Source organism: Pipistrellus hanaki (genome assembly GCF_964339955.1).
Source record: "Pipistrellus hanaki genome assembly, chromosome: 7".
In the NCBI taxonomy this organism is placed as follows: Eukaryota; Metazoa; Chordata; class Mammalia; order Chiroptera; family Vespertilionidae; genus Pipistrellus; species Pipistrellus hanaki.
Window position 1 is genome coordinate 62,306,616 of NC_140509.1, and position 26,175 is coordinate 62,332,790.

At 39.8% G+C, this 26,175-nt stretch overlaps 1 protein-coding gene across 5 annotated transcripts in view; it reads right to left on the reverse strand.

Moving 5' to 3' along the window:
• The window catches only part of PHACTR2 (phosphatase and actin regulator 2), a 108,549-nt gene that overhangs the window by 13,737 nt on the left and 68,637 nt on the right, over window positions 1-26,175 (reverse strand). For 3 of the 5 annotated variants that reach the window (XM_084889325.1, XM_084889323.1, XM_084889326.1), the window contains 7 exons: window positions 24,841-25,369; window positions 19,003-19,205; window positions 17,612-17,768; window positions 13,541-13,596; window positions 8,356-8,420; window positions 5,118-5,255; window positions 997-1,073 (listed from right to left, as the gene is read on the reverse strand). In XM_084889325.1, the coding sequence (XP_084745451.1) occupies window positions 997-1,073; window positions 5,118-5,255; window positions 8,356-8,420; window positions 13,541-13,596; window positions 17,612-17,768; window positions 19,003-19,205; window positions 24,841-25,369 (1,225 nt within the window). The remainder of the gene's footprint in view (window positions 1-996; window positions 1,074-5,117; window positions 5,256-8,355; window positions 8,421-13,540; window positions 13,597-17,611; window positions 17,769-19,002; window positions 19,206-24,840; window positions 25,370-26,175) is intronic. The other 2 variants (XM_084889324.1, XM_084889327.1) reach the window with 1 other exon arrangement.

The window sequence follows — 26,175 nt, forward strand, 5'->3', positions numbered from 1 at the left end:
GTATGCATTCTCTCTCTCTCTCTCTCTCTTTCTTTCTCTCTCTCTTTCTCTCTCACGCGCTCGCGCGCACACACACGCACACACACACACACACACACACACACTCTAAATAAATAAATAAATAAACAAACAAACACGCCATTGGAGAAAACAAAACAAACAAGAAATGTCACTGGCAGAAAGGGGAGTTTCTCCTGCACACCAGATACTGTTATTATAGGAACAATAGCTGTGGAGCAAGGCAGGCCCCGTGAATGTCAGGGAGGAGGTTTGCTATTAAATCCTCCTTCCATCATGCCACGTGCTCTCATCAGCAGCTTCACAGACACCGGTGCCTCAGCACTGACAGTGGCACCTGATGTAGGACTGCCCTCCAGAGGCTGTTTCCAGCCTACATGTTTCCCAGAAAGAAGTCTACACGGAGCCACCTAATTTGGTTTGTCTTCTAACAATGTAATTCTTAAGGATTGGATTGACTTGCACATTTTTAGGAACGCACCTGTTGTATAAGGCAAAGCATGTAAACCTCTGAGATAGAAATATCCAGAACACCTGTGAATTGTGCTGGGAGGAAAGATGGCAGGATTTCAGAGAGCTTCTGTGGCACCGGTGGACATGGGATTCCTATTTTTAAGTGACATGTTCTGAAAACCGAGTTTCTCCCCTCTCTGAGTATGTCTGCTGTGAGACCAAAGCAGACACATAAGTGCCCACACCGGCTCCCACCAGCATCTGTTCAGGGCATAAAACACTAAACGAGTCTCTTCAAAAAGCTTGTCTTCTCACCCAGAAAATAAAAAGAAACCAAATATAGCTTTTTAGAATGACTCAGACTTCTTTGAGAGAAAAAAACAAGATTTAATTTTAGAAATGTTCATTAGAGGGTATTATGTTAGACTTTATTTTTTTTAAATTTGATTGTGGTAAAATACACATAACATAAAATTTACCATCCTGATCATTTTTAATATGCTAAACTGAATTGTGTCCACTTACCTTGTAAACTGCCGACTCTCTTCGTGCACTTCCATTTCTGTGCTTTTAAATTCATTTAGTTCTTTCCGTATTGCTGCCTGAATAGGAGAAAGTATATACACAGAACTGTTACTTAGGTCACATATTTTCTTGGCATACCCTGCATCAACGAAGCAGGCCTTCTTTTAAGAAATGTATTGGGAGAACACTAGACGGTATTGCTCAGTGGATAGAGCGTCAGCCTGTGGACCGCAGGGGCCTGGGTTCCATCAGGTCAAGGGTACACACCTTGGTTGCAGGCTCCTCCCCGACCTGGGCCCTGGGGCCCTAGTCAGGGTGTATGCAGGAGGCACATGTGTTTCTCTCACATCAATGTTTCTCTCTTCTACTCTCTTTAAAAGATCAATGGAAAAATATCCTCGGATGAGGATTAACAAAGAACAACAACAACAACAACAAAAAAGCAAGCAAGAAAGAAATTTCTTGGGGAAAGGGATTCCTAATTTCTCCTAGGAAACGGTATGCTAGATGCTGTGTCATGCTACTTGCAAACTAAAACCGGGATAGATTTCTCTCAAGTGTCATCGACAAGGTAGAGAAAGGAGGCCTTTCCTAAATGCATCCTGGGATCTAACCTATGAGTCACCCCCATGACCACAAGGGTAGTGCAGGTCATGAGATCTCCTGAGAAACAATATCATTTCCCTGTGTAAGTTCTGCATTTAATACCACACACAGTGACACGGCTCTAGGCAGTTGCCACAAAGCTACTGAAAAGGCAGTGGCTATTTATTCTCTCATATCGAAAGTTAGGATAATTAGAATTGAAAGGTTCAGCACAGCACTTAAAAGCCTCTCAAATAAAATACCAAACAGAATGCTGTCACTATGACTATTCAGTGAGCACATAATCCATGCCATGTAGATGCTGGGTCCTTCAGGCTGAAAAACAGAGATACTCATCAAAATGTTAACATCAGTTATCAATTAATAGTGGCTGGATTGCAGATGGTTTTTGGTTTCCACTGTGTGCTTATCTCTATATCCTAACTTTTCTACAAAGAATAGTTTCCTGTCCTAGCTGGTTTGGCTCAGTGGACAAAGGATTGACTTGTGGACTGAAAGGTCCGGGTTCAATTCTGGTCAAGGGCACGTGCCCCAGTTGCAGCTCAATCCCCAGTGAGAGGAGTGCAAAAGGCAGCCAATCAATGATTTTCTCTCTCATCATTGATGTTTCTATCTCTCTCTCCCTCTCCTTTCTTCTCTGAAATAATTAAAAAAAGAATAGTTTCCTCATGTAAATTTAAAAACACTAATAAAAAAGCTCTGTGAAAAAAATGGACTCTTCAGCCAAAACATAACAAGCCACAGAGAATCACTTCACTGACAGATAAGGAAACCTACTTCGTGGTGGGAAAATGAAGAATATTAGATGAGGAAAAGGACAGAAGGAAGCCCTGAGGTCTGTCTCTAGCTTTCCCCTACCATGGTCACTCAGCAACATCCACGTTTTTCTCCCAACACCCCTTTCACTGTGATTCTTAAATCCTATTGTCACAGCTTGCTTTGTCTCCTCAAACATATTCCTTAGCCCCTATTGACTGACTCTATGGGGAGCCGGTAGCTGGGAAGTCATTACAGAGATATTTTTTTCTTTAAAAAGCAATTCTTGCTACTGAACTTTAGAAAAGATGAAGTAAGAATAAAGGTATGTGTAGGCCTGAGTCCACTGAGATAAGACAATGAATCTTGCTGCACAAGTGAGATGAACAGGGAGGATACTTTGCTTAAATCACTGTAAAACTGGGTACCTAGAACCAGCAACTGAAAGAGCCAACCTGCTCTATACTAATCACTAATTGGCACCTATAAAAAAAGTCTTCCTTTAAAGAAGGTATTTTAATATGGATAGTGGCATAAAAATCATTTAAAGTTTCCCCTCTAAATGTTAATGTTTTAGTGGAGGAAGTGGAAAGTAGTCCATTCGGAGTCAGAAGCCATGGGACCTAGTCTTACCTATGCCTTCAATAGCAGTGACCCTTAGTGAGTTACTTTGCTCCAAAACCTGTTTTATGATCTGGAAAATGGGAATGAGAATTCCTCTTAATATTATTAGGAATCAATTAAGAGCACATTTGAAAGTGCTTTGTATACTGAAAGTATTGAAGAATATGTCATTATTGTGATACATTTTTTTAAAAAGGAATTAAATGTTAGTTTGTGATTGTGCAAGAAGAAAATGTCACCTAGTAGGTTGGCTTATGAATCTAAGAGTCTGGCCAAAGTCAATCAAAGGATTCCGTGAGAATCCGTTGGGATGTGGAATCTACAAAAAGTGCTGTATAGTTTGTTTTTATTTGGAAATTGTGTGCTATACGTTCTTTATATTAGTAAGACTTACAATTCGCTTGTGACCATATACATAGACAGCCAATTCAGTATTTATAGACACATCCCCCATGGTCCTCTGCAATGTGGCCTTGCCATTCCCTCTTCAAGAGGTGGAGTCTCTCTCTCAGGCAGTGGACCTGGGTGAGACCTGTAACTGCTTTGAACAATAGAACACAGCAGAGGTGCGGCTGTGTCAGTTCAGGGGGCCTAGCATCTTTTGCTTCCTTCTTCTTGCAAGCCAGCTGCCATGTAAAAATGTGCCCACCCTGGGAAACCACAGTGTGAGAAACCCAAGTTCAAGCAGAGGCGCTGGAGGATGCAATGCCGTGTGGATACAGAGAGAGGCCGAGGACCAACCAGGCAAAGACGTGCTGCTAGTGGAGAAGCCAGCTCAGGAGTGGATTCTGGAACCCCAGGCACCACCTTCCTTGATGCCACATGGATCAGAAACAAACCAATGAGCTGAGCCCTTCCTGAATTCCTAACTCACAAAACTGTGGACAAAATAAGATGGTTGTTTCAAGTTCACCAAGTTTTGGGATGCTTTGTTAGAAAGCAGTTCAACACTATTTCAAGACTTTCATCTCACAGATGCTGAAATGGAGATCAACTGACTTTGTAGATATCAAATGGGCATTGGGTACTAAGATGGGGCTGATGCAACTGCCTTCTTACTTCAAGTTCTCCACTCTTCCCATTAAAGAAAGATTCAGAACCTAACTCATCCAGATAATTGCCTCAGATCTCCAGGTTGTGTGTGCTGGTTTGTAATTAGAAATGAATCCTTTATAGGCATGAATGTGATGTGGAATTATAGGAAATGATTGATTGAAAATATATGTCAGCAAGTTGTGATGACAGCCAATTAAAAAAAATGCAATATCCATTTTAAAAAATTCACTAAAGAAGGACCATAGTTTTATTCCAAGAGTTATTTCCTCTTACTAGCTAAAGGGATTTCCTGAGACTGTTTCATGAAAAGGAAAAAAAAAAGTTTTTCCCTCCCATAGGTTATGCTAGTGATCCACATGTACAATATTCTTAACTCTCTTTGCTACTCAGTGTTTAGGCCTAATAACTCTTCATGTAAGTGTAAATGGGACTGCTTTTGTTGAAAATATGGAACAGAAAGAAGTAGGTTGATGTGGTGGCACTGGAGTCAGAATGGTGCTGGGTTGGACCCATGGGAAGTAACTGAGCCAAAACTAGGTATTTCTAAGATTGAAACTAACCAAGCCTCCAGGAGATAGCACTGAGGCCAAATATGCATTATTATTTTTAATCCTCACCCAATGATATGTTTTTATTGATTTTTAAAGTGAGAGAAAGAGAGAGAGAGAGAGAGAGAGAGAGAGAGAAACACATCAGTGTAAGAGAGAAACATTGATTGGTTGCCTCACACACATACCCTGACCAGGAATGAGCCCACAACCCTGACTGGGAACTGAACCTGCAAGTGTTCGGTGCATGGGATGGACGATGCTCCAAATCACTGAGCCACCTGGCCAGGGCTAAATATGCAATATTTTTAAAACCATGAGAATTACAGTTTCTTTCTGAGATTTAGTTGAAAGAACTTCATATGTCGCATAAGTGGCTTAAACAATGAAAGGCAAAAAAATTATTGGGACACTGAGTAATATCAAGCCTCCTTAGATGGCTGAATGGGGATAAGTGAGTACTGGCATTTCTAGAAAAGCAATAAAATCATAAATCAGTGAAATCACAGCTAAAGACACTTGAGTTCTTGCCTTGTCTGCAGGTGTCAACCTGGCCCAGGGCTTGTCTGCCCTGCGATCATAGTCGGGAGAATCGGTGACTTCTACATACTCGTTAAACCGCAGGATCCTTCGAGCTTGTAGCTCTGCCACTGTAGGTCTCAGGCTGAGCTGCAGGAGGAAAAGGACAAAGGACGAGTTCAGTAAACCATTTACAGCCTCGTGGTTTCCTATAGAGAACTTCGAAGTTCTGGTCAAATAAGGTCACTTTCACATATTAAAAAAAAAAAAAAAAAATAGAAGAAAAGGCAGCAGCGTCTTGGGAGTTTCTAATAAGAACTAGAAAGCAGTGTGCCCTAATTTTGAGACTATAAAAATCATCCTTTTTAGATAGGTCACCATCTTAGCCAACTGTGTGCATTACGCTGCTTTCTCCACCTTGCCTGGTATTGTGATAAAGGTGCCTGTCATCCCTGACACAGGAAACATGAAGCTACAGGCACAATAAAAATCCAGACACAGGATGTGGATTGAATTATGTATCAAGGAGAAAGCCCTGCAACATTTAGAAATGACAATAAAAAGCTTGGTTCCTGCCCTAGCTGGTTTGGCTCAGTGGACAGAGCATTGGCCTGAGAACTGAAGAGTCCCAGGTTCGATTCTGGTTAAGGGCACATGCCTGGGTTGCTGGCTCAATGCCCAGTAGGGGGTGTGCAAGAGGCAGCCAATCAATGATTCTCTCTCATCATTGATGTGTTTCTATCTCTCTCTACCTCTCCCTTACTCTCTGAGATAAAATATATATATATATATATATATATATATATATATATATATATATATATATATATATATATATATATATATATTTTAAAAAGCTTGGTTCCTATTTTTATTAAACCTGTACATTCAGAAATGCACCAAGTTATGACAAAGAAATGGTCCAGTGAAGGGTGTGTCCATGGCCTTCTTCCACAAAAGGCTAGGGACCCAGGCCTCTGCTTGACATTTACTCTTGGCCACAAAAGCTGACACGTATGAGGGGGGCCTTCTGGAGAACTGAATTTCTGGGCCCTAACTACTTCAAATCAGTTGCAACTTTTAAGACACATCTAATAACGTGGATTCCTGCTGTGGTCTTGGTCAAATTGGAATTTGTAGTTATATTTACTACTAATCTCCCCAGCCCTGTGGTATCTGCTTTCCTCTCTCGGCTCTTTCTCAAGCTCGAGAATAAAGCAGAGATGGTTCTGAGACTAAAGAAACATGGTCCCCTGGTCAACAGGCATCACCTCCTCTCTGCTCCTGAGGCTCCTGCTTCTGTGGCCTTTCTCAGTGGGAGGTGTCCTAGTATTGTCACACCGGTAGACCCAGGCTTGTTTTACCCTTGGGGTTCATATTCAGCATCTTTTCTCTCCATATATGTACCCTGCAGGAGCCAGACTTTCCACAGACTAAGTAGCCCTCTGTGGAAGCGTTCCTTATTTACATAGGCTCAATGTTTGGAAAAAGAAAGCACAATCACAGAAAAATGTTTTTGTGGTTAAAAACATCCCCGTTTGGGGGCCGTGGTTTTCTTTTGAGTAAAACCAGAGGTTGGACTCAGTCAGTGCTCTAACTTTCAAGACATTCAAAGACTCTTAGAAGGCCCGAGTCTATACTTGAGCTGGGACAGGAAAACTGCAGTTCCTTCTAGTTCATGAAGTCCTGGTGGGCAGTGGACAAAGGAAGGGATAATCTAAGCAGTGCAGTTACTGTCTAATCTCTCTTGTTAGATTCTTACTGCCTTTCCAGGACAGGCGGGGTTGAGGAGGTAGAGAAACCCTTGCCGCTGGGGACCGCCAAAAGGCAAGTGACCAAGGACCACACAGGTCAGAAATTCTCCATCCAGTCTTAAAAAATATGTTTTTATTGATTTCAGAGAGAGTAAGGGAGAGGGGAGGAGAGACAGAAACAATAATGATGAAAGGGAATCATTGATTGGCTGTCTCCTGCTCGCCTCCTACTGGGGATCAAGCTCCCAACCCAGGCATGTGCCCTGATTGGGAATCTAACTGTTGACGTTCAACCACTGAGCCACACCTGCCAGGCTCCAACTAGTCTTGCCCTGCAGGTCTGTGCCAGTGACAAGGTCGTTATTAGTGTGGTATAAACTGTCCTGCACCTGTGGCAGGGAGCTCTGCATAGAGGAGGCAAGTGGGGACAGGAGTTAAGGGCAGGCTCTGCTGCCTCCTGGAAGAGCCCAACTGGATTGAGAAGATTATATGCATGTCAGGGTGAGTGTGGAGCTATGAGGAAGGGCTACTTCTTATCTAAAGCTGGAACTTAACAGCCACTGAGTGCCAGAAGACACAGCTCTAAAAATTCAGTTCGCAGAGTCTTTCTCAGCTTGATCATTGTTTAACAATTAGTGTCTTTGAGGGGAAAAAGAGAGATCCATAAAGGATCTTCTCCCCTAAAAGTCAAAACCAAAACCTCTCAAAATACAGTCTCTACTTTTCCATGGGAATGGATTGTTTCTTGGATCTGTCACGGACTCCCCACCAGACCAGATAAATGTGGGCAGGTCACACACTTCACTGCACATGTCATGCTTCACTCATCCTGCCTTGTCCGGGGGTGAAAGGTATACCTGAACAATTACCGGACAAAGATGTACAATGAAATGTACGTGCTGATCGTGCTTAATTTTTCCAAATACTGTTATTATTTTAACACAGAAAAAAAGTGCTAGCTCTGGCATCAGGTTTATATTTTCATAAATGGTGGAAACAACTGTCTGAGGTAAGCTGTTTGTCAATTTGGGTAGCACTACAAATTTAGTCACCCAGCTCAGACACGGAAGAGTGGCAATCTTCAGTAGCAACAAAATATTTAATATTTCTAAGACTGTATGGAAAGTGTGTGCATTTTTAAAAACTAAATATTGAAATGTTAATAATGGTTATCTTTAAATGGAAGAAGTTTATATGACTTTTTTCTTTTATTACCTTTTGCATTTAAAAAATCTCTTACACTGATTACATGTTATTTTCATAATCACCTAATGCACTTTGAAAGTTTTAATTAACATCAAAATTAACATATGCAATTATAAATATAAAAATTTATACTGTATTCATTACATAGATTTAGTGTCTATGATAAGTTAATAGACTAACAGGAATAATTATCCCTAAATATCAGATTTACATGTGGAGAGCTGATTTGCAATTAAAAAAGGAACTACATTTCAGAACACACACTATCATTAACAGTTGTAGTTCATCACCTTTCTGCTGAGTCTGCGTTTAAGTTCCATTTTTGCTTCTTGTTCTTCCTCTTCATTCTTTTCTGCTTATTAGTGGAAGAGAAGACATGAAGACTTGGTTATTATAAGTGATTTTATAATCAGAAAAGTAGATCAGGCCACAATTATTTGACTTTAATAGCTATTGATCAAACATTCCAACATCTTTAAAGAGTTATCAAAATACTTTGCAGAAAAATCAACCATTAAGTTAAATATATAATTATATTGCTTTGTATATGTATACTAGTACATGCATACATATATACATACATATAATATTTTTTTCCTTATATAACTGGCCTATTTACAAATTGTAAACCTTTTCTGCTTTCAGACTTCCTGTTATACTCTGAAAAACAACAACAAAAAAACCCCACAAGAGTTCCCATCATCTGGTGAAAGCCTTTCATTGCTGATCATCTCAAGGGCCTACAAGCACCGATGATCAGAATTCAGGGAAAAACTTATTTCTGGATCTGGCCTCCATGTGAAAATCCGAGACATATCAAAATAACAAATTAGAACCATCTGATGCATGTCTGACTTGCTGATTTTCATTCAAATCCAACCAAAATAGTTGATCTGTCTGTTTTGGTTTCCATAGAAGCAGAATGTAAGCATTTCCTTGGATGTTGCTTTGGAACCAGAATGCGCTGAATGGGGTTATGGTGTACTGCTGGTGGAGATGATTTATTTTCTCATGACTTTGACTTTCCAGCGTCTCCTCTTCCTCTAGGGCTTTACCAAGCAGTACAACCTAATGGCCAACCTAAACGAATGCTGTCCAACAGATGGGATTAAGAGAAAAATGTCCAGAACTTTAAAGAAATAAACATCCCTTCAGGTTTTAATGGTTGCTTATTTGATGAATTTCTTTCCATAGTTTCCTGTAGCTCATCATTTGTTCAATAAGTGGGCAGAGATTTTGCTTACTGGGTATTAATACTTACAAAATATTATCTTTTAGAAAGTTCTGTTATGAATTCTACAGAAGGAAAAATTACACTATATAAAAAGCTCAGCTAACATGGTGAAAAGTCTCCTCTTTGAAAAAAATAATTATATTTTTAAATTTAAATATGCTTACCACTAAGATTATTTTTGTCATCAATAAAATATTAGCATTCAATATTTGCAACATCTGAATTTGTTAGTTGAACATGCTAAATCTCTACTAATTTTCCTTATTTTGACAGGGAAAAGTTTCTACAGGCTTCTGAAACAATAATTTTAATTGATAAGAAAGAAAGATTAGCCTGCCTTTCAGACAGAGTGAACATAAACTGAAATCACCCTGCAGAATAGGAAACAACTAGTTACTGGTAGTATATTTCTATTAAGTGTCAAACAAATTTGGTTATAATTCAGATTTCTTCCCATGAAGTTACTATAGGTAGCCTTAAAATACATCTTAGGGTCATATAATTACCTTTTGTGAGCTGTATAAGGCATATGGATTGTATAACCCAAACACCAAACTTACAGCTCATGCTATTCAAACTAGGATTTTACAAGATTAGGCCCCTGATGATATTATTAGTAAAAAGAAAAATATAACCCTTAAACATTTTAGTCATTTCTTCCTATACAGTGATTATGCTGTGTTTTTAAAAAATTGGGTATCTATTTTTCAAAGATAAAAAATTGGGTATCTAATACAATTCAAAACTAAAAATATACAAAATGTCCTATCTTTGAAGGAATTATTAGATAATTTTGCCTTATTAAACAGGCAATTGTATATCTATGTGGCAACCAGTTAAGTTAAAGAAGAAGAAGAAGAAGAAGAAGAAGAAGAAGAAGAAGAAGAAGAAGAAGAAGAAGGAGGAGGAGGAGGAGGAAGAGGAGGAGGAGGAGGAGGAGGAGGAGGAGGAGGAGGAGGAGGAGGAGGAGGAGGAGGGGAGCCAATTGCAGTTAGGGGAGCTAAATAAACATGATTTTACCATTTGGATAGTCTTTGTTTAACACCAGGAGCTGGCTTTCTTATAGTCCCCATATTTGAAACGAATGCTTCTAATGAAGTTAAAGGAAGGGGGTTTTAGAGGTGAATCTTATTAAAATAGTCACTGTAAAAATCTCTTACGAAGAATCAAGATTAAATCTTAAACTTCATTTTAAAAAATGTACTGAGTTTTTTATTTTTATTTTTATGTTTCCTCCTTTCCTTTTAGATTTATTAGAGGGTAATTATAAAGTAGGATATAAACCTTTCTGGTCATTTGAAATGGGCTAGAGGAATATTCATGAAGGAAGTGATGTGACTCATTGACAAATCTTGCCCTCAGTAACTCTCATCAGAGCAGAGAGGGGCGGATATTTCAGAATAGCCACAGGAAGTATTTGCCATAAACACACAAGCAATACAGGAGGTTTGGGGGGGTGGGGAGAGGGTGCACTACAGGAAAGCTGCTTAGTTAGGAGTGCTGCCCAGAGCGTTTTGTGGACGAACTGAAAGAACAAAGAGAAACTCGGAAATACCCAAGACTAGAGTATTATATTCTTGAGTCATCAATTCAGATAAAATGGAATTTTAAAAAGCCAAACATTTTTGTGGATTTGTTTCTCTTTTTATTGTTTTACGTGTTTCTGAATGGAAGTACATTTATAAACATACTTGAAATGCATCCTCCCTCCCCACGAAAGAGATAGGCAGATATGTGGTAAAGCAAGATTGATAAAGTAGATATCAATGGTAGAATATACAGGGTGGACATATAGGTATTTACTCTAAAATTCTTTCAACTTTTCTATATGATTAAAAAAGTTCATAGAAAATGGTTCATGCAGAACTCCATGGCCTAGTACATTTTCCCCCCTACAGAAGACACAGCTGGAATAACGGTCACAGCTAAATAGTATGTGGACTTTTATCTTTTAAACCTGCCCTGAAAAAGGTGTGCCATATATATCACTTTTTCTGCGGAGCAAAAGTTGACCTTTGAAGCACCAAAACCTGCTTTCTATTTTAACAGTTTTAAGGAACTGGTTCTAAAATGTATAACTAAATATAGCTTTATATGTATTTTTAAGTGCTAGATGCACTAAAATGGGAAAGAAAACAGGTTGTGATACTGGGAATGAAACAGAGAAATTAAATTTGTCCTGTGTTCCAAACAGAGCTATCAGCATTGTCATCAGGTTCAGGTTTAGTGATGGACTCGGATTTGAGAACTGCGGAATGTTTTATTCTGTGAATTCATCCTCTAATTTGTCAAGAAAAACAAAAAGTGACCTAGTTAATAAATGTCCTTAAAAACCACACCATGTTACACCATAGACTTTTCTCCACATAGACACTCATACTGCTCTTGACCAAATGCTGGAGATGAAAGATATAAACAAACAAGAGCCATCTAAGTGGAAGAACCGAGAAGCAAGCAGGGGCGGAATAACGTGTCATATGTATGCTCTGGATGATGTCCGCCAGTTCTCTTTTTTGCTCCCCTTGGCCATACAATATTATGTCAGGAGACCACCGGCCAGTTATCTGCCTCCCCAGACTGCAAATGTGTCTTTTGTTTCCAGAAAAAGCATGCTTAAACAAACCGAAAAGGAAGTAAACAAGGGCTGAAGTCAGGCTTGAAGTTGACTTTGGCATTTCACTCTTTCCCGAACCTCCAGGAAAATGGAGGATAAAAGCCAACACAGCACTTAAGATCGATGTGCGATAAATTTCCAGATCTATCCCACCGTTCCTCAAACAACCAAACACCAGTGTGGTTTGGCACTATTTATCTCACAGGAGCTGGAACAAATTACCCAGAATTCGCTCTTCCTTTTTTTTTCTAGGCATTGCATCAGGCGTCCAATAAGAAAGAATCTGTGTGTTAGGAGCTCATGATCTGCATTTGAGCTTACCTAAAAGTTAATTCAAATATTTTCAGGGAATCTGTTATCAAAAACCATGGGTCTTTTTGGTTTGGGTTTGTTGCCAAAATTAGGTGTTGCTGCCATCCTATTTTAGAAAGCTAAGACCTACTTTTTCTTTTTCTTTTTCTTTTCTAGCCATGACTTTTTTCCTCTCCAAACTGGCTCTTGTATACATTGATGGTTGCTTAAATCCTTTCTTGAGTTCTATCCCAGTTATACTCACAATGAGCCAGAAAAAAGAAAACGATTCCAAGGGGAAAAAATCCCTGGCGATTCCTCTCTGTTTTCAGTCCTTGTTGAACTGTCTTGGTTTAACTGTGCTATTAAAACCCTACTTTCCCTCAGAAAAGAAAAGGTTTCAGATTGGAGAGTGGGGATGATCCAGATAGGCCAACTTGACCCTAAAAGTCTCGGTAAAAACATTCAGTGCATGCCAGTGGCCCGTTACTACTGTAGTACTCTATCTGGAGCTCGGCCCATCCCTGCTTTTTGATATTTCATACAACAAAAAGCTCTTTTGAAACTGGGTTAATGACATATAAAACGGCAGTGGCTGAATTTAAAAATATCCATTACTTAACTCACTGTAGTTAGAAACCACATTAATACACTGTGGCACGACAAACTGCTTCCATTCGTCTTATAGCTTTAACATATGAGCTGTAATAATTTAAATACGACTGGACTGGTGAGTGAAAAGTCAAGTCAAAGAAAACAGAGGAAAAAAATTGGAAAATGAATGGAAAACTCGGTAAGTGCTGAGAAATTATAAATAACTGAAGAGGGAAACAGAGTTATCATAACAAAGGAAAATGAAATGGATTGAAATGAAATAGATTGAAAAATTGCTTTGACCATGAGTCTGTTTTAAATCGAGTCGTTTGTTAAACCTGGCAACAAATGGTATTATTAAGAATAATATAGGAATGTTTGATTCATTTCCTTGTGGATTTTCTGGCCTCTTCTTTGACATGTACATATTTGCAAGCAGACTAGAGCATTTTCTTTTATTTAATAGTTAGTGAAAGAATAGATGGAATATATTTCATCTTAAAAACAACTGTCACAACCATGTCTCTGGTCTGGGGGATATCAGGCTCAAAGCCATAAAATGAAATACAAATGTCAAGAAATTATTTTTAAAATTATATACACCATGACACATAAATGTGATATGAATGGGCCATTTCAACCTTTTATGAATAAATATATTATGGTTTCTTATTGATAAACGAATCATCTCTAGCTTGTTAATGGTTAGACAAGGAATCACTGAACAGTGCAGGATACTCACGTTTTAGGATGTTTCTTTGCTCTAATTCTTCAGTTGTGGGCCTCTGGCTCAGTCTCCTATGATGACAAAAAAGATATACTGCAGGTTACAAACAAGTCCCCTTTAGTGGGAGACAAAGTAAAACAACAAACAAAGCTATGGTTTTTCATGTTTTGAGAAGCAGAAATTAATTTTTAAACCTACCAAAGTGTCCTTTCTGTTGGTTTGGAGACTAGAGATTGTGGCTGAGACTGCTAACTAACCCCTATTGTTCTCTCTCTTCCTTTCAGAAACAGAACTCCTTAAGCTTTAACTATAACCCCATATTGCCCCCATCTCTCCCAGCTATAGCTTTCTGTCACCCGAGCAGCACCATTTGGCTATATGACCAAGTTCTTGCAATGGGATGTGAGCAGAAATGGTGTTTGGAATTTCTACTGTTTTCCCTTCTCTGCCTTTCCTTCTTCCATTTAAATATGGTCAGTGAATGAAACTAGATCACCAACTTACACCATACACAAAAATAAACTCAAAATGGATACAGGACTTAAACATAAGATGGGAAACCATAAAAATACTAGAGACATCCACAGGAAGCAAAATCTCAGACATATGCCAAAAGAACTTCTTCACTGATACTGCCCCTAGGGCAATGAAAGCTAAAGAGAAAATAAACAAATGGGACTACATCAAAATAAAAAGCTTTTTTACAGCAAAAGAAACCATCAACAAAACAACAAGAAAGCCCACTGTATGGGAGAACATATTTGCAAATGTAATCACTAATAAAGGTTTAATCTCCAACATCTACAGACAGCTTATACAACTTAATAAAAGGAAGATAAATGACCCAATTAAAAAATGAGCAATGGATCTAATAGAATCTTCTCAAAAGAAGACAGAAAGAAGGCCAAGAGGCACATGAAAACATGCTCAAAGTCACTAATTATCCGAGAGATGCAAATCAAAACAACAATGCGGTACCATCTCACACCTGTCAGAATGGCCAACATCAACAAATCAACAAACGACAAGTGTTGGCAAGGTTGCAGAGAAAAGGGAACCCTCGTGCACTGCTGGTGGGAATGCAGACTGGTGCAGCCACTGTGGAGAACAGTGTGGAGTTTCCTCAAAAAACTGAAAACAGAACTCCCATTTGACCCAGTAATCCCACTCCTAGGAATATATCCCAAGAAACTAGAAACACCAATCAGAAAGGATATATGCACCCCTATGTTCATAGCAGCAAAATCTACAATAGCTAGGATTTGGAAACAGTCTAGTCTAGGTGCCCATCAGCAGATGATTGGATCCAAAAACTATGGTACATCTACACAATGGAATATTATGCTGCCATAAAAAAGAAGAAATTCTCATCATTTGCAGCAACCTGGATGGAATTGGAGAACATGATGCTGAATGAAATTAGCCAGTCAATGAAAGAGAAACACCACATGACCTCACTCATTTATGGATGATAAAGAACATTATAAACTGAAGAAGCAAAAGATAGATATAGAGACAGTAAAGCAACAAGCAGACTGTCAAATTACAGCAGGGAGGGTAGGGAGATCTGAGGTAGACAAGAGATCAACCAAAGGACTTGTATACATGCATATAAGTACAACCAATGGACATAAAACTCTGGGGAGGAAGGGCATGTATGGGAGGAGGGGGGCAATGGTATATGTACACAGATAATTTTTTAAAAAATATATTTTTATTGATTTTTTTACAGAGAGGAAGAGAGAAGGATAGAGAGTTAGAAACATCGATGAGAGAGAATCATCGGTCAGCTGCCTCTTGCACACCCCCTACTGGGGATGTGCCCGCAACCAAGGTACATGCCCTTGACCGAAATCGAACCCAGGACCTTTCAGTCTGCAGGCCGACGCTCTATCCACTGAGCCAAACCGGTTTCGGCCACAGATAATAATTTAATAAATAAATAAATAAATAAAATAAAATAAAAAAGAAATTCCATAAGCAAAATTAAGGCAAAAATAAATAAATAAATAAATAAAGTCAGTGAGTCACTGGGAACATGTAGATGGAATACCCATGGGAAAGGAAGAACAACAGGACAGAAGGAACCTGGGTGCCTGGCTGATTGCAAGGAGCAATGCTCCCAGCTGTGCTGGACAGCCCACCTACCTCTGGACTGTTACATGAAAAAGAAATAAATATGTGGAAATCTTTGGACCACTGCACATCTCAGTCTCTGTTACAGCAACTTAGCCTTTTTCCTAATTCATACATAGTCATTCGGATCTAAAAAAGGCTGCCACCTGAGAGTGCATATCAACTTGGGAGATGATCAATCTACACTTCATAGTGTTTTAAGTGAAATACTGCTTTTGTGACCTCAGTGAATTGCAAAAATATATATACGGGTAGTTCTCTTGAGATACCGAGGCCCTTCCCATTTGCCCTCAAGACAAGCCAGGCCCATTGGTGGTTAGGAGCTAACTCGTTGTACACAAGAGCGTAATGTCCTGTGAACCCTTTCGAACTTTGTTCTGGGTCTTGTTTACATTATTAATTTGTTGTTAATCACAGACAAAAACTTCCTCTGGATGTAGGCTGAGTGTGTGCAAATTAATATCCATGAAAGGTAAATTTTAATATAGATACTATCAATTCTAAGTTTTTATGGCTGTGATAGAAATTATTGAAATCAATATTATTTTAAATATCTCACTGAAATTTTTGTTCAAGTTTAATCTCCATCAAAGCTCCCTTGAAATTAACTTAATTGTGAGCCCACCAAAAAACCAGTGACCATCTATGCCAACCTGAAGCTATGCCATCCGTGTACCTATGTATCCTGTGTGATATATTCCTACTATGTCATTCCCCAAACACATCCTTTCTTTGTTTATGGAGTTTCCTCCCTTTTCTTTCTTTTCTTTTCTTTTCTTTTCTTTTCTTTTCTTTTCTTTTCTTTTCTTTTCTTTTCTTTTCTTTCTTTCTTTCTTTCTTTCTTTCTTTCTTTCTTTCATTCTTTCTTTTCATTTTCTTTTCTTTTCTTTTCTTTTTTTTTTTTTTTAACAGAGAGGAAAGGAGAGGGATAGAGTTAGAAACATCAATTATCATTGCCTCCTTCTGGGGATGTGCCCATAGCCAAGGTACAGGCCCTTGACCGGAATCGAAGCTGGAACCCTTCAGTCTGCAGGCCGAAGCTCTATCTACTGAGCCAAACCAGTCAGGGCTCCTCCCTTTTCTTCTTCTTCAACTATTGATATCTTATAAATGATTAATACAGTACCTTGAAGGTGGGTGCCCGGATTCTTCTGACAATGAGAACTAAAGGTTCCTGGTTCTTTGCCCCTACCCACCACTTATAGATCCTGCTCTGGTCTCACAATCTGTCCCCTCTCCTGGCTAATGCATCCTGTGGTGTATGCAGGGTGGGAGAAGTCAGAAAAGTGACTGGCACTTAAACTGCTAAAAACTTGAAAGCTTAAGCACTCATTTCTATTAAAACTGCCAGTTCAATGGACTTCCTATGTCACTAGTGGCAGAAATAAAAATCATCAAAAGCTGGATGCAGGAAGAGAAGTCAGATGACCTTTTATTTGAAGTTAAAGGGGGAAACTTCCGACATCAGGGCCGTGGTACCTGGCCTGGATGCAGCTGACCGTTGCAGCTAACTACTTCCAGTCTCATAGCCCAGGACAGAGTTGCCTGGAAATCCCAGGAACACTGGCGAGTCCGTGGACGAGGCTGCCTCCTGTTTTGATGAATGATGCTGCAGTGGGACATTTGCATGTTTATGTTTTGTTTATGGCTGCTCTTGCTGAGCAGCTGCAACAGAGACCTTCTGGCCAGCAAAGCCTAAACTATTTACCAACTGGTCCTTTACAGAAAAAGTCTGTCAACAATTGGGTCAGGCTTTGGCAACCTCAAAGCCACTCACCGGCTGGACCGAAGCACAAGTTCTTTGAATGCTTCACCATCCAGGACCAACTTTAAAAGACCAGCTAGGCCGGCTGTGCCCTTATACAAGCCATTCACAATGACCTAGGTTGGAAACCGCAGGATGGGGAAAGTATGGGTGCATTGGTGCTGTACTAAAATTGCAGCTGTTACCTGACTAGCTTGGTTCCAATCTGCTGTCGGATCTCCTGCCTCTCTTCTTCAGATGTCCGCTGCAAGATGTTCTTGTCCTCTAATTCTTTTTTGGACGGTCTGTTGCCCAGTTTGATAGCAAGAGTATCCCTTCGTCGGATTTTACTTGCCAAAGCACCTGAGATTGGAAAAGGCAGAAATTCAGCAAAGAAGCCTGTTAGCCGGCGCCACTCAAGTTACAGGGGGCATGGACTTCAAACTGAGTCCAGACCACATTCTGGGTCCACATGCAGCAGGGGAATTTTAATTGGCCTTGGAGTGGGGAGGAGAGGCGGGCTTTTTAGTTGGATGTAGTTCATTTTGAAAAACTGGATAACTATTTTTAAAAACGTTCAGGAAAATGTTGGGGCCCCGTGAAAGACTTGGAAGTATCACCTCATCATTTGGAAAGTGGTATTTGAAGTTTATTTTGCTGAGATGGTGAATCATGGAAACTACGGATTGCATAATGCCTTTTCTTTCTCAAGTCTAAAAACGCAGCCCCTTTAGTACACTGTACAGGAAATCCTTGTTTTCCCCCTTCCTCCACTCAGAAACCACTCTGGCAAAAGTCTACGCTTATACTAAGTTTTAATCCTAAATTACCCCAGAGATCCCTGACAGATCCACAGATGACAGTTAATATCAGATCGATGATAATGTTTGCTGTTGTTCAGTACAAATGGAAAGAAATTTGACAAGCTGATGTTTCATCATTAACATGCTAATAACTTTCCATAATCTATGAATTTAATTCAGGAATCCCTCCTAAATCATCGTGCTTAGAAAATTAAAAAAAAAAATACCACTTTCCAGTTCCCTCATTTACACATAAATGGTTGGCTTTCTCCACTTTACTAGCATTCCTTCCTAGAAGGCGCACAGTCTTAGCGTGGAGGAGTGATTGTTTTTAATTCTTAAGAGGTATGTGTCATTTTTTTTACTCATTTCTCCCTCCCTTCTCCTTAAACTGCAGCATAAAAAAAAAAAAATAAGTGAAATTCTCAATCATTTCCTATGTGTAATCCAGGGAATCCTGCATTGATGCTCTTTATTCAAGAAAGGTCCCAGCAAAGGGCTGACTTGGATCATCCTGAGAACCGCCTCCATCCTCAGGAAGCTTTGACTCTTGGGACAAATATGAATGTGTGTATCTACGCCCCATTGCCCACCCCGCAAGGAATCCTCTTTTGGAAAGGCCTTTCATCAGAAGCTACACCTCAGGATATACACAGTTCTAATTTGAGAAAGGAATATGAGGGAAAAGAGAACATCAGCTGTTTGGTTCTTGGTGAGGCTTCTGTTCTTTATAAAACGCCACTGCTTCGGCCCACCACCCTCCTCCCTCCCTACCTCTTGAGAAAAAGTCTTACTGTCTCCACTGCCGTCCTCATCGTCATCCTCTTCATCATCATCGTCAGTGTACAAGATAGGCCCATCAGAGTCCGAGTCAGTGGCCCGGTATTCCCTTTGGCCTTCATCCTCTGAGGCACTGAAGGATTCTGAGGATTCTCCCATCAGCCCAGGAGCCAGTAGCTGAGATGCTGCCTTTCCCAGCTCATCTTTGGTTGTGAAACTGTCAAAGGCACAGAAACACAGGGGTGGTAAAGCTCAGAGCAACCCTCGGGGACACCGCCAACACCATGAGAAGGAGTGCTTGTTGTGTGAGCATCCTTCAGGCTGGAGCAGGGAAAAGCAGGTACAGGCCAGCCAATGAAATGCAAGACCAGGGTGCATTACTTAATCCTCAAAGTTTTAGATTCTTCATCTGTAAAATGAAAGGATAGACTAGCTGGTATCTGATATAGTTAGTACATGAATATGATAAAACTATTTTGCAAATTAATTTTTCCCATAGCAATAGGGGTTCCATGGAAAGAACAATGGTCTAGGAGCTCCAAAGTACCTGACTTAGTACTTTTTCTCTCTGTGCTTAGCTTCTTCATTTCTAAACTTGTCTTCTTAAGACTATATTAACAACACAAGATGCAATGTGTGAAGTTAAGTGGACTTTTTAAGAGAAATTTATGTCTAAGGATGTAATCTTTTTTTTATTTTTATTATTGAGCTTGGTAAGACTTTCTGGTTTAAAGTGCATATGTACAATGGATATTACTCAGCCATAAGCAAGAATGAACTCTTACTATTTGCAATTACAGGCATGGACCTAGGTCAAGCATGTCAAACTCACCGTCCATGGGCCACATGCCTCAGTTATTCGGCTCATGTTAACCTTTGAGTTTGACATGATTGACCTAGAGGATATTATGCTAAGTGAAATAAGTTAACAGATATCATATGATTTCACTTATATGTGGAATCTAAAAAGAACCATAATTAACAAACAAAGTAGAAACAGATGCATAGACACAGAACAAACTGAAGGTTGGTTGCCAGAAAGGAGGGGGGTGGCGGCTGGGTGAAAAAGGTAAGGGACTAAGAAGTACAAACTGGTAGTTACAAATACTCACAGGGATATAGAGTACACAGAGAGAATATAATCAATAATATTGTAATAACTATGCATGGTTATTTGAAACATGGGGGACCGCTTTGTAAAGTATGATTGTCTAACCAGTATGCTATACACCTGAAACTAATATAATACTGAATGTCAATATAATTAAAAAATAAAATATAGTTACTATAAATATAAAATGCCTTTAAATTTTCATAGACTAGAATAAAAATATATACTTTACATAAAAATTATATAGAAAACAATATAATCTTAATTTTAAGATACAGAAGATCCTCAAATCACTTTCTGATATAAACAGAAGATCCCAAATTTAGGTGTCACACTTCTGCAAGACCGTGTAGTGGAAAACATGTGCTTGCTATTCTCAATAACCAAAAAAAGCCAAAACCAGTTCTTTGTATAATAAAAACAAGTAAACTTTGTCAGAGTCAGAGATATTGAAAATTCTTTGTGGTTACAAGCCTAGGTGTTTTGAAAAGTCTCTATTTTTTACATATTAGAAAAATCCAGAATACTTGTTTTCCAAAGGGGAAATAGAAATTTTCATTTTTTATTATATAAAACATACATGGCATAAAATTTAACATTTTATTCATTTTAAAGTTCAGTAGCATTAAGTATATTCATATTGTTATAAAACCACCACAACCATCTATCTCCAGAACTTTTTCAACTTCCCAAATGGAAATTCTGTACCCATTAAATAATAACTTCCTATTCTCCCCCTCAGCCCCTGGCAGTACCATTCTACTTCCTGTCTTTATGAAATTTACTATTCTAGGTGCTTCATATAGTTGAAATTATACATGTATCCTTTTGTGTCTGATCTACTTCAGTTAGTATGTCTTTAAGATTTATCCATTTGGTAGCACATGTCAAAATTTCCTTCCTTTTTTAAGGTTGAATCATATTCCATTGTATGTATATGCTACATTTTTGGTTATCCATTCATCAGCTGACAAACATTTGGGTTGTCTTTACTTTTTGATTGTTGTGAATAATGCTGCTGTGGACCTCAGTGTACAAATGACATGCTTTTAATCCTGTTGGCAATATACACAGAAGTAAAATTACAGGGCCACATGGCAATTCTATGTTCAATCTTTTGAGGAACCACCATACTGTTTCCATAGTGTGAAATCCCATTTTAAATGGGGGAATATTTATTTTATGGGAAAGCTTTTCCGTAGTCTGGATTTCTAGTTGATTGCCACTGGAGGCCATTCTTATTTGCAACTGTGGGTGACCACAGCCCATTTAAAAGATGTGCCAATTAATAACGCATTCTGAAGAACAGAACAAAAGATACTTCAGGATTAAGCCCTACTATTTGTTCATTCATTAATTTATGTCATCAATTATTATTTTAACCTCCCTTGTATTTTATAATGTTTTATATTTCCAAAGACTTCTGCATACATTTATAACTTACAATTGTTCTAGAGTAGGGGTGTCGAACTCAATCAGAGAAGGGGACAAAATCTAAAATCCAGCCTAAATCGCGGGCCGAATGGTTTACTGAACAGTCATAAACTGACAATGTCATAAACTGACAGCGGAGTGCAGTGATGACAGCGCGGTGCGGGCCACATTGCAAGGCCTGGCGGGCTGGATTTGGCCCGCGGGCCTTGTGTTTGACACATGTGTTCTAGAGCATAAGAAGAGCAGATAATTTATAGTTCATGGAACTTAGGAGGGCCATGAGTGAAGCAAGTCCAGTCTAGAACCCAGACTTCAGTTTCAGTCTACTTATTAAATGTTATGCTATATGATATTTTATTTATGCTTAGTATTATAAGTTATAATAATATTATATTATGGGTTATATTATTATGATCTCTGAATGCATAATAACCTGGCCACTCAGTGTATATATCCTATATAATAAAAGGCTAATATGCAAATTGTCCCCTCGACCAGGAGTTTGAGCAGCAGGCAGGCCAGCCAACCATCCATGTCCCCTCCCCATGGCCAGGCTGGCCAGACCCACCCATGCACGAATTCATGTACCGGGCTTCTAATACACACACACACACACACACACACACACATACACACACACACACACTGAGTGGCCAGATTATTATGTGTTCAGAGATTTCAATAATCTGGCCACTCGGTGTATACTCCAAATTTATATCAGTCAACTCGTGATTTGGCTTTTACATTATTTGGAGACCCCTGGGCACATTAGACAATACAGTGCATATGAATGTTTGTGGAAATGGACTAAACAGATTCAAGTCCCTATGAATATAAGCTCCAGATGGGCTTATTAGTTTCTGCCTTCAGTTATATCAGACATACATGGTCCTGATGAAGCTGCCAGTGAAGGGAAATCTACCAAACAGTTACCACCCTGCAATGTGTGAACAGAGGTAGGTATTTTTACACATGGCCACTTGTCCTCTTTAAAGTTCTGATATTTGTATTCCAAACAGAAGCCCCTTCATAAGACGACAGGATTTCACACATTCGTTGACTAAACATAACTGGGGGAGAGTTCTAAGTAAAGCAAGTGACTAAGAGCCAGAAATTCAAATTCCGATATCCGCTTAAAAACAGAAGAAGGAATTTGGAAGGAAATTTGGGAGACTACTTCTTTCAGGCTCATTAACTCGAGAGCAAACGCAAACCATCCCTGTGGGATGAACTGTAATTTAGCGTTATTTTGAAGAACATACGAAGAAGAAAATCTCTCTGCTCTCTTCTAGGAAAGCCGGATAGTTACCCTGAGTGACAGGAAAACCTATTATGCAAACCCCAATGGCTCGTTATGTCCTAAGTTCACTTTGTCTGATCACAGTCCCAGTGGAAATGGAGAGCAGATGCTCATCTCTGTTGTCTGAAAGTCCTGCGAGTTCTTGGGCTGAAGGCTGAGATAGCTCCCAGCAAGCAGCATGGTGCTCACACAGCACAGTGTCCTCCCTAAATGTTTGTGGAAGTGAGCTGGACAGTCAGATCACCTCTAGATACGGGCCCTCTCAGTTTGAAGACCACTTAAGGAATCACTTTATAGATTGCATCTTGTACTGAAAAATAAACACATATACTCTATTATTTCCCTACTTCCTGACCATGTTGGATATCCTTTTGGTAAGAAGTAGTGTTAATTATAATGTCTTGCTCACTTTTGTATCTTTGGTGCTTGGTACACTGCCCAGCACACAGAAGGCAAGCAAAAACATATGCTGAAAGGAGGACTGTGTAGGTCTGAAGGTTGGAATTGATGCTGGAAAACACTCACTTTAAATAAAGACATTTACTAAGTGCTGGAAGTATTAGGGATACCATAACTGCTCATCTCAACATCTTCTGTTCCCATAGCATTTAGTAGCAAGTCAAACAAAGAAAGTAATTTGCAATTTAACGTTTATTTATCATTCCTTGGCTTTCCTTTGAATGATGGTGCTCAAGATGATAAAACAAACAAACAAACAAACAAACAAGAAAAATTAAGAATGAACTCATTAAAAAAAAGTAGAAGAAGTGGAAGCAACTACTTTGGAAGTTTATAAAATTACTTAAGGCATGGAATGTGTTGTGCAATCCTGGGTCTGTACTCAGCTCTGCCACTGACTACCTGGGTAATCTTGGGCAAACTATTTTACTTCTCTCAGCATGTTTTCTCACATATGAAACAGAAATATTTCAGGGCAGCTTAGGTGGATTAAATAACTGACAGTTCCTGACATTAATAGGCATTCAATCAATGAAGGTTATTATTATTATCAGTAACTGAGTAAAGTTAATATGTTAGTCTACTGATTCAAATCGATGTTTTAAAACATGATTAAGATTTCTTTTTGAAAGAGGAAATATTAAATTAAGTGATTTGAAGAGTAAATTTGGTTTTATTCTTAAAACAATAGAAAAGAGGCTGGATCTAAGAGATCTAAGCCTTCACTAGACAGTATTAGTGTCCACTATACTGTGGCAGCCTGTAGGGCAGGACAGCTTAGTTACCTTTAAGTAGAACATGTACAGGACTCTGTGAATAATTAGACGCAGTGAACAGAGGAGGAGGAGGACCCTAGGATGAATTCCAGGTTTCTGGCTTGGACAACTAGATGAAGGCATGCCTGTGGCATACCAGCTTCTGCACTGGTTGCTGGGATACTGAAGTAAATAAGATATGTGTTGGTTAATTCTGTCCCAGCATTAGGAAAAAGCGTTGTCAGAGTAGAGTAGATGCGATAACCAAATCTGCCTGGATGAGCATCGAAAGGCTCCACAGAGGAGATAACATTTGGTTGGGTGGGGAGTTAAAGAAACAGAGCCACTCTGACTTTGGAAAGAGTTGGAATTTGATGGGGTTCTTTACTGATGGCTTTTATTTTCCCAGAGGAGACGGCTAAATAACTTGTTGAAATGAAGATAGGCAGAAGTAGATGAGCAACCTAGACAAGTGGTAAAGACTTAACAATAACTGCTGCAAGGAAAGCGAAGGGAACAGCTTAGGGAAGAGAAAAGGAATGCTGAGGAGTGATGAGGCAGCTCTAAATGTACTCAAAAGGCCCAAGTCACTGTCCCCAGCCCGTGGCCTTTCTGGGACAGGGCTATGCAAAACCAATGGCCTAATGACATGTGTTGATCTCAAATCACCAGAATAAATTATTAAAAAAAACCAAAGTAGGTTCCCTCGTTTCCAATAGAATGGTTTAGTGATCTTTAGTTCTCAGCTTGTGGGGAAAAGCAGAGGGAATATGGGGTTGGGGCCCCGACTCACCATTTTGTGTTTTCTCTGCTAACACTGAGGCCAGTGCCTGAGTGGACAGTGGTTGTGCTTGTCGGCTCTTCAATCCAGAGAAGCTGACTGGCATCTAAGGTGGGATCGGGCAGGTCGGCTCCATCGCTGACCACGACAATAGGAGTGTCTGCTGCAAAAACACATGGTTCCTCCAGAACAAGATGCGGGATGGGGGGAGGAGGGGGCGGGCTCACAGGCGGTGGAGGGCCTGCAGACTTGGATTTGCCTGTACTCGGCTCCTCGGTCTCAGGGCCCGTTGGTTCAGTTTTGAGACTCTCCACCTTGGCCTCCGAAGGCTCTCCTTTAAGGTCGGACGTACCAGCGGTGGTTGCATCTGAGGACGGCCGAGGCGTGGGCCGCTTGCCAGTTTTTTTCTTGCCCTTTGTGGTTCCCACCGTCCCTGTTTTGCTAGAAACTGTCTCCTTGGAAGTTTTGAGAAAAGATGAAGAAGTAGATGGTGACGCTGATGCTTTGGAGCCCGTAGTCTTTTTGGAATGAGAGGAACCAGCTAAAATAGAGAGATTTTGCATTAAAAGCCAGAGAAGGCAACACTTTCAAAATAAGCTACCTGGGCTGCAATGGTCAATACAACATTCCCTTTAAAATTTTTAAATGTCTTGGGAAAAAAAATGACTAAAAGAAAATGATAATGGTTCTGTGTCCTGCCCCCTCCCTGCCTCCAATCAAAGAGGGAGTAAATGATGCTTGAGGCAACACCCAAAGAGATAAGGGTCCTCTGTTTCTCCCTGCTCTAGTCTTTACCTGGGCCAGCCAAAGGGAGTCCCCAGCTCCTTGTCCTTTGGGTGACCTGAAAAAGCCCCCACATGCTCCAAAGTAGGGACCCTATCATGTGCAGAGGACAGACACCGGCAGTTGTCGGGGGATAGAATGAGGCTGAGCTCATCACAAGTGATGCATGTTCTATGGTGTCTTTCTGACAATGGAGTGGCACACATTCAGAAGAGGCCTGGGTATAAACCACCAGCTCCTTTCTGGGACAAAAGCAAATGTTCTCATCTTAGCTGCTAAGAGAATGAACTCTAACCCAGCTCTCCGCACAGCCCCAGCGAGAAGCCTGCCGTGCTGGTGCGTGCCTCCGTGGGCAATGATGATGGACAGAGTGGAAGCACATGCCACGTGTAAAAGGCAAGTCTCCTGCGAAATATCAAAGGCAGAAGCATTTCTTTTCTATAAAAAAAGTCTAGGTGGGTACTATTTGAATAATTTGAAGAAAAAGAGTAGCATTGGATCTTCTGACAACTGCTTATGTTCCTCTGGGGACTTTGTCAGTGGTGTGCTTGCCTACTTCTGGAT